Source organism: Sinohyriopsis cumingii, unplaced genomic scaffold (genome assembly GCF_028554795.1).
Source record: "Sinohyriopsis cumingii isolate HCF-2022 unplaced genomic scaffold, ASM2855479v2 utg002790l, whole genome shotgun sequence".
NCBI lineage: Eukaryota > Metazoa > Mollusca > Bivalvia > Unionida > Unionidae > Sinohyriopsis > Sinohyriopsis cumingii.
The window spans coordinates 177,062-187,060 of record NW_028316300.1 but is presented as its reverse complement, the minus strand read 5'-3'; the positions used below and the strand labels follow the sequence as shown (position 1 = coordinate 187,060).

Sequence of the window (9,999 nt, the reverse complement as noted above, 5' to 3'; positions counted from 1 at the left end):
TTGAAAAGCATGCATTTATTAAGTTCAAAAGTGTAATTCAAGACTGAGGTAGGGACAGTAAACATTATGTGCAACTAAAAAGTTTGTAACTTACACTTAGACCTTAATTACATCCAGTACAGTTTCACAAACAGCAGTTTCAATTACAATGGGGCTCAATGTCTTCTTGTCTTCTTCCTATCTCTCAATTTTATTTAAATCCTTAGCTTGTTTATTTAATTTCACAATCATCTCTCCACCATAAAACTAATCAACACATGATGTCCAAAACATGTAATTGTTGTCCTTCCTGCTTCCCCACTCCCTTCCAAAGAATCTGAATATTTCATTTTGTTCTTCTGTACTGATTATTCAAACTATTTAAGAGACCTATTTTCTCTTTTGTCTTGAGCACATATCACTTGCTGGATGACAGTTTTAGAAATTTCTATAAGCAACAGCTTGATCATGCAAACATTTTTCATGAAGAAACGAATATGTGCAGTTTAAAAGCATCAGAAGTACTCTTATAAAGTTAGTCTGGTTCCCTGACAAACTATACTGATCCCAGATCTGTAATCAAGCAGGTATCCACATTTTACTGCAACAATCTTATTTCCATAATCTCAGCTTTTGTTCTGCAAGTCTGTATTTTTAGGATCATTTCCAAACTGTAAAGGTTAGCAGGTGTAATAATGTCATCTTGTTTAAGCAAACTCCATTAGTGTCCAGAAGGAATCATAATCATAGTCTTTAACTATCTGTGTGAATGTCTTACCATTATGATCACATTTCTCCAACCTGATCAAAGTGCAGTCAAAAGGCTCCTGATTCATGTCTCCTTGGAAAACCTTTATTTTCACTGTTTTGTTGTTTAACTTGAGCAATCCTTCAAGCATTTCTTCATCATTTCCTTCAAATTATTATATGAATAAACATTACAGGACATCATATCTGTATAAACAGTTTTTCATTGCAAATTTTGATTTAAAAAAAAATAAAAGCATATAAGCTGAATTAAAATATCCCAAATCAAACCATATTTTTCTGTCAGTATATTTAAATAACTAGTTCTGTTTTATTTTAAAATGATACTCAAGTGCAAAGTAAATTCCTGTTTTGTACATTTATATAGTGTAACATTTCATTTTATATTAATCTTGAATTTTTTTATATTACTATTAGCATTGTAACATTTTAAAACTTCTAGATGCATTAAAAAAAACAACCATTCTAAATCAATAAAAGTGGAATAAGAAGAAATCAAATACATCTGAGATATGAAAGCAAAGTCCTATGATTATGTTAGAGATTGATGCAAAAAAACTGCCATGAAAATGAAGCCCTATAAAACATTTGTAATATCCTCCATATCAAGTAAGTGTGTGTGTGTGTGTGTGTGTGATTTGGATTTTTAACAATAGCTTTAACAATTTTTCAGTCATATCGCTACGATGTCTGCAGTGTGGCAAGTCTGCAATTAATTTACACACAATTCTCCCTGAGACATGCCTTATATTCTCCCAGGCCATGCCCTCCATTCATATTCTGGTCAGTTGTCGCCAAACTGCACAAACTGTTAGTCTTAAGAAAACAAGTAAGAAAGCCAGCATAACTAATTAACAGTTAATCCTTATCATTCGAATTATCTTGTGAAATGGACTGGCCCTCTGACATAATTCAAAGAAACCATGTTCTACAGTGCGTGTTATGTAAGCACCAGCAACTGATTGGCAAATAATGCCCTATTTTGTTGTAACTAGCAGTACCTAAATATGCAGCCTCAAGCTACATGTACCATATATGTGGCAACTTATTTTCCCACGTTTTATATCCCTTTTTTATTCTCAACCTGAAATGCATTTAACATTGTTTATTAAAAAACATATTTATTCTGAACAATTTTTGGGAGGGTACATATTAGCTGCGTGGTATGTTTCTCCATTCCTTCTTTTAATTTAATGATGGTAATTAATGTTTGTACAGATGGTACAGTAATGCCAGGTGTTCACTCGTGTCAGTTTCTTTGGTGGGAATGGAGATGTTACAACATCACAGTGATCCTCCTTTGGATTGAAACTAATTGATGACAATTTTATTGTTGTGGTTTAATGTTTGTTGTGGTTTATTTGTGATTTTAGTATTGCTGTACGGTTCTATTTACTGAGAAAAAAAATGTAATAATTGGGAATTCTCTGCAAAAATTGGGATATAATATGAAATTGGGACTGAGGTAAGGGTGGAACGACCTCAAAAATTGGGAGTTTTTTCTCCCATGGGGAGAGTTGACAGCTATACTTAACCATATATCCCACATCCCAAGTAAAAGAATACTTTGCCTGAATTAGATTCATATCTCTCACAAACCTTGAAATTATGAGTAGCTCTGAACATTTGTTCTGTCCTAGTTACTGTAGAGATTTCATCCAAATAGATTTTACTGTATTATAAAATATTATTCACCAAGTATTATAAAATAATTAAGTATTCCACAATTTTTTCTTCAGATGTCATAAACTGTGTTTATGTTTATGTATTATACCTAAACTAAAATGCACTCAGGTTTCATTTGCACATACAATGTTACCCACGAGTGGTTTATTTATGTCTTAAGTTATTTTAAAATACTGCCCAAACTAAAATACATCCTTGTTATTAGCTTGCCACAAGCTTGCTACAAGGTTGCAGCAAGCTTGGATCATCAAAATGAACTTGCTAACTAATATGTTTTAGCTTGTGCATGAATGGCAGCATTTCTGATAATGTCTGCAGTGTGGCAGTTTATACTGATGTCTAGTACTGAGGCATCATGCCACAGACATGTAGTATCATGTCCCACCCAGCAACATTATTTTGACATCAGGCCGACCAGTCCTAACACTAACCTCTTATTATGCTGAGTGCCAAGTGAGGCAGCTGCTAGTACCATTTTTAGAAGTCTTTGTTATGACTTAGCCAGGGTTCAAACCCGCAACCTCCCATATCTGAGGTCTATGTTCTAACCAGTCTGGCCACCGCAGTCATGGTTTCCACCTAATAACATAGTTTCACACCAAAAGTCAATATTATCTTTTGTCTGCAGGAAACTAAATAAAAGACATCAAAGTAAAAGAAAATATTTTATTGTCAACTATAGTAAATAAATTGAAGTTTATGAACTGTATAATGGAAGAAACTTAAATACATTTACTAGCCAATGGTTCACTTCAAAATATTTAGTACTATATTTTTTATCCTAACACCAGTAGGCTGGTTCTCTGGCTATAAATAATTAGTGGCCCGATACATCCTAGCCTGTTGTATATACACTTACTGCACTGCTGGACAGGAGGCTTTTTTATCTTCTGTTTCTTTTTGGCAATTCTTCTTTTCTCTTCTATGGTGAAAGCCTGTAAAGATACACATTTTGTCATTTGCATATTGATCATGGTGACTATCAGATACTTAAACCTTAACAGTATGATGAAACAATGTTTCAATCCAGATTCTTGCATAAATGGTCTAATACAATGTTTCATCATGTTGAATATGCTTAATAATAATAATAACAATAATAATAGTAGTAATGAATACTTCATTTAATGAGGGTAACTCAGTGAATAGTATACTATTCTCCTTTGAGACCCTCAGGACAAATAAAGGTAAATACATTTTTTTAAAAATAAAAATAATAATCATAATCATAATGACAGAAAATGCTTAAATACATTACAGATAAATGCATAAGTGCATATGATATGGATTAACAGAATAAAATGGAGTGTACATATTTCAATATTTACAAAGAAAACTGCCTTTCAAGACAATGGTCATAAAAATTTGTTTTGAACATATATTTTGATTTTTTTCTAGTCTGACAATTCTGAAGTCCTACATTCAACAGTACACCATTAGAGTAAGCAAATGATACTTTAAAAGTGCCAGTATTTGTTTTAGGAAATCCTGTTCTGCAACCATTTGTAATAAATCTCAATTTATGTCCTTAGTATTGTTCTTCTGACTTAAAATGAAACCTACCATTCAAATTGATACTTCAATTTTTAAAATCACTTAATTATTCAGTGTCGAGCCAAATTCTTCACATCATGTTGTATATACTATATATATTGTACATAACAGATAGATGGCCTCAAGGTCGATTAGTTCAGTAACTGAGTTACCTTCTCTAAATAAAGTCTTTATTATTCTTCTTCTTCTTATTATTATTAAATATTGTGGCCAATGTTTGTTCTTTGCTTGAACATCAAGGACTTGTAGAAGGCAAATCTGTATTCAAATTTCAGCAATTTCAATTCTGAGAATAAAATTTTGGATGGTGTATCAACTGATCAAATGGTAAATTTAGGATAATTCTTTCTGCCCTTTTTGGAAGTTTGTGGATTGTTTCAATATTACTACCAGTTTTATTTCCCCAAACTGTGCATCTACAGTCAAAAAAGGATGAATGAATACACTGTAAAATAATTTGTGATCATCATCACTGGTGGCTCAGTCTTGAGAGACCATGCAAATAGTGCCCTTGGAGTGTCATCTGTCTCTGGGGTGTTGGCATCATCTGCTGTGACTGTGCAGGCCTATGTGCGAGTGATTCCTCACTCAGTAGCGAGACTGGAGTGACCTCTCCAGGGCGCAAGCCTGGGCATGGAGTATGGAGATCCTGGGCTGCCCAGACATCAGGATCCCCCTCTCGTCCTTGCTGGTGCGGTCCAAAGGAATGCTGAGCATGACATTTGGCACCAGTTTGGATGCAGGAGCTGCTGGAAGGAAGTCATAGTTGACACCTAGCTGCCTTAGGGGCTCCACTCCGGATTTTCTGTCCAGGTTTTCTCCCGTAGCCTTTCTTTCTCCCAAAGATATCCACAAGGCAGTGGAGCCATCATCCAATGGCTGGGACTTGGTGGGTTTGGAATCAGAGTTTCCTTCTCCTAGACAAACTGCCTGACAAGTCTGACAAGCTCTATCTGCCCGGGTTTGGAGTCATAGTTTTCCTTCTTTTAGACTGGCTGTCCGCCAAGGCTAACAAGCCTAGTCTGCCCACCCAGTTATACCGCCAGGCACTCGGTCGCACCACACAGCAGGCTCTGTGTAAACAGGGGGCCCATTGTGAAGGTGCTGCTGTGGACACAACAGTGTAGGATAGGCCACATACAAGTAACCTCTGCCCAGCAGAGCCAGACAGTGGTCCCACAGCAATCACTACAACTGGAAAGGAGAGGCTGCGAGAGATGCTTCACTTTTCTCTGGTGAACGAGACGTCAGGCCCAGGCCTCACACACCCCATAACATTTTATCTTCAGAAGAATCTGTAAAAGATACATTCCTGAGCTTACTACAGAACAACTGTGTTTCATTTGTTTACATATGTCTTGATTCTTATCAACATGAACTCCCAAAAGTTATTCTGTGTAAACATTTTCAGTTAGATTATTTTTTATATGCACTTCAAGATTTGCATTTCTGTTCACTGACAATATCAAGTTCTGAGTAACACTAATGTGGTTTTTAGGGGACTGATAAACATAATTTAGTGAGCACCAATATTCAACTCAAGTTAATTCTTCACCCTAAGTTCAAACTTTTAATATTAGAATCAGACTTATACAAAGTAGTATCATCTGCATACAAATCAATTTTTAAAAGTTGTACACACAAAACTACATTATTTAAAAACAATATGAATATTGGTGTTAGAATAGATCCCAATGAACTCTTTTGCTGATGAACATCTACTGTGATTTAATATTACCAACATCAGCTCATAAACTTCTGTCTGTGAATTAAAATTTGAGATGTAACTGAAGTGTTAATTTGACTTTTTTTAAAAAGAAATCACAACAATTCAACTTTCCAGCGTGAATTACTATCATGCTGAATTTGCAGGCTGCAGTCATGCTGAACTCACTTTTACAACAGTGCAGTGCATGCCCCAGTAATGTACTACTATAATGCTGAAAGTACATGCAGCAATCATACTAACTTTAAATAGATATGCAAGATACAGAAAAATTAAGCAATACTTCATTTGTGCTCTAAACAAATTTTATCATTTTGATCTGAATGAAACAAATTGGCAGCATTCTGCATTGTAGCTGTATTCATTTGATGTCAAATCTGGAAGATGCAACAACTGAAAAATATGGCAGAAACATACAGTAGTTGTTCATTTTTATGAAACTGGCAAATATAGTTCACTATAAATTAATAACTTTCAAAAGTAAAGGTAGACCTGTGATGATATATATCACTACCTCAATAAAAGTCTGAATTTTAAAAGTGACATACACTTCAAGAAATAGAGCTTCAGGCAGCTGAATGAACAAAAATATCACAGTCCTATCTTGTGACATCCTCTAGATATCCTGGTGAAAATCTGTTGTTATTGTTGTTATAGGGTTTAACGCCATTTTCAGCACAAGACAGGCTATACATGGTGACCAGTATTAATGGTGGAGGAAGAACCCGGGAAAACCCCAGAAAGAACCAATGACCCACAAGAAGCTAACAACAAGCTTTTTCACATATCCACATTGGCCGAGCCCGAGACTCGAACCCACGCAGACAGAGGTGAGATGACAGTGAACCGTGATGGAGAGCACTTTAGAGGTGAAACTTATTTCATCTAGCATGATATTAACATTCCTTCAATCAACTGTGGGGATCTCTGATGATTTTTTTAAGAACATTTCTTTCTCTGAAAGTCTTCTGACCTCATGGATATGGGTGGCCTTGCTGATTTATAGCAGTAAACATTAAAATTTTAATCTGTTCAAGTCAGGATTTTTTCTGGCTTTTCTCTTTAGAAGTATTTCAAATTCTGTCTTCCCCATATTCCAATATAACATTTAGGTATTTAGGTTAGTAATAAAATTATTTTTCATTTAAACAGCAGAAGTAGGTTAACATGAGCACAGAAAAAAAATGAGATTGGTAATTATACAACAATAAATCTATATGAAGTACTGGTAAATATTTTCACTCTAATTCTTAATACCGGTATCTTAAATGAAATATGTACATTATCTTTTAATTTCCAACAATTACATTTAGTAAGATACCTAATATTATTACCAGATTTATACTAAATACATTAATGAAATAAATATCAAAACTAATAATAATAATAATAATAATAATAAACTTCATTGTTCTTGGATTAATAAAATAAATGCATGCGATTTTCTTTCTTATATTATACATTTCCACACAATATCAGTAAGTAAACAATGAGTATTTTTTACCAGAAAATGGAGATTTTTTATAAAAAAATTCTTAATCTTTTATTTTTCAATTTTTCTTATTATCATATATGTTATACCTGTGTATGTTGTTGTTACTGCAAGTGTTGTTATTATTATTATTACTATTATTATTATTATTATCCACTACAAGGGGTAAAAATCAAACTTCTTTTCATAAGGAATAAAAACTGACAGAGTATATATATTAATTACTGTTTTCTCTGAAAAAGAATGTGTCAGAACAAGCAAAAAAGTTTGGTACCAATTTTTTTTTTATAAACGAGATGAAATGTAGGTGACTTGGACCAATTTTGGCAATCAATAGTACTGTTAAATATGTTGTTTGTTAACAGCCTGGAGACTGGTTTAATGAAGACAAAATATGTGTCCTTTAAGTTTCGGTTATAACCCCAGAGAAAACTATGTCAATCTTATTTTCAAACAGACTCTTTATTTTGGAGTTTGAACAGTGTGCAGTAATAGATCTTACAGCTTGAAGATCACTGCTGCTAAGAAATAGGTTCAGTGAATATCAACCAAGATTGTGTTGCATTTTGCTGTCTAAAGGACTGCAAGCTGTACTTGATATTGCTGCTAAGCAGTTCTGTCATTGCAATTTACTACACCAAAAATGAGATAACCACATAATTATCGATTTGATCATTTTGCTCATCACATTATGTACAAATGCACATGCCCAACTCACTTATTAATGCAGTCTTGTTATCAGTTATCAACAACAGAATAATGAGATTAGCAAATTTTATTAAAAACACGTTAATGCTTTCCCACTCATACAGAAAAACCTCACCAGTTCACATGAGCTGCTCGTAAGATGCACATGAGAACCTTGTTAGAAATGTATGCAAATTGGGTAGATTTTGCAGGCTCACATGTGCAGTTTGTTAGATCTTGTGAGCCAGGGAAAAACCTAACCTAATTCTCACATGTGCGGAAAATTATTCTGTACAAATGTATTTAACAAGTTTGAAAATAAGGCAGAGTTCTAAATTCTCATGCGAATTATCACGTAAGAAATTTGGACTTTGAGGAAATTTGTGGTAAACTCTTATTTCAAATTTGTTCTAAGTTTGATTTTCTCATGTGAGTTATCACATGAGAAATTTGGACTTAAATATTTTGTGCATATGTTAAATTTTGAGCAGGGCAATCCTGATTATTGCCAAACAGACATCATTTCTATTTTGCAACTGTTGATATGTACTCTGTTGTTTTTTATTTAAAAAAATTTAATTTTCTTACAGACTGTTTTAGTCTTGCTTTGACACAACAATCATCTCATTTAGATTAAAAACGTGTAGATGCTCAAGATGAAGATATGGTCTTGAAAAGAATAAAATAAACTCATAATGGCTAACTAAACAGTACAATTCTGATAGAAAACAAATGGAAACATGACTATGCCCATAAAGGTTGGAGCTGTCTAACATTTTCAGGTAGATGGAGCAAAAAATGCACATTAAGTGTCATATCTTTCTTCATATAAATCTGAAAATCGTGCCACAAAATGTTCCCAAAAAATTTCTGCAGCATTTATTTCCTCGCTGCAGATAGTCTTTAAGAATATATATAGAATTACTAAGTAACAAAAAGTGTATGTAATGTTCAAATGTTAGCATATCCCGCAGCACCACTGCAGCATAATAGAACAATCAAGATCGAAATTCTGCTGCTTTCCAGTATTTAAGATCATTTATTGACCTTGGTTTCCTCTTAATATTTAATGGTGGTTTGATATTCTCAAGTCTTTCATTGACTTCTTCCAATGATCTAAAACAACTGTACGTTTTCTCTGATGTATCTTTGGAGAACCAAAGATATATTAATCACTTTGTCATGCCTAATATGACACAGTGCATGACTTGTAATCAATGCAATTCCCAGTACAAAAAATTATAATCTTTCAATTTTGTGAACCAACACGGTCCTTTTATACCATACACTGGCCTCCCTGTATTAGCTGCAGATTGTGCCATTTCTAATGAACCTTCAAGACTTCTTCTAGGGCCTGTTAGGATTGTCAAACTGAAATGGAAATATATGGCCTCTTCCTTTAACAGGACCAGCAGACTGCCCCGGCTGAATGCAATGTGGACAACTATAAAGTCCATTTTATTGTGTCATGTTACACACTACACATCTTGCTGGCAGATCAGCTGTTCCACCATCAAAATACCTTTAACTATAATCGTATCATCAACATCAGTTTCTATTTTGATGCCCTTCTCAAGTTTTTCTAGATCTTTGATAAATGGCTTTACAAATTTCAACATTTCAGGCTTTTTAGGACCAATCCAAAGACCAGCTAAAAGCAAATTTTCCAGGTTACGATGCATCTTAAATGGAAGTTCATTAACTACAAAATAAACTGGCCAAAGCGATGTATTGGAACTCTTAAAAAGTGGGATTCCATCAGTATTCCACATAAAAGAAATATTGTTCTGGCTGGAGAAAAGTTCATTAAATGCTTTATAATGAAGCCCATCATATATATCCTCAAGATAGCCATCCATTTTCTTTTCTCTTTTGAATCGAAACTGCAATTTTTCTCTGAAAGAAAAATTGTACACCAGTGTCTTTAACCATTCAACCAAAGAGATTTCAACAGAGAAACTTTTATCAGGCTTCTTTTGGAATCTGTTTCCACACAGTTGATTTGGACATGTGTCGGGAAAGTCGTCCTAAATGCTTAGAAAACTGGACGAGCAAAATGTGTGCTTCTTTGGTGGAATTTTTAAATTTTGAAACCACCTTTTAAACA

The 9,999-nt window shown here is 34.0% G+C and overlaps 1 protein-coding gene across 1 annotated transcript in view; it reads right to left on the bottom strand.

The window, feature by feature from the left end:
- Positions 1–686: 686 nt before the first annotated feature.
- LOC149770060 (protein mono-ADP-ribosyltransferase PARP15-like) overlaps positions 687–9,999 on the bottom strand; it is a 46,292-nt gene continuing 36,979 nt past the window's right edge. Inside the window, exons 6-7 of the mRNA XM_089949460.1 lie at positions 3,293–3,368; positions 687–892 (exon numbers count right to left, since the gene is read on the bottom strand). Coding sequence (XP_089805586.1) covers positions 687–892; positions 3,293–3,368 — 282 coding nt within the window. The remainder of the gene's footprint in view (positions 893–3,292; positions 3,369–9,999) is intronic.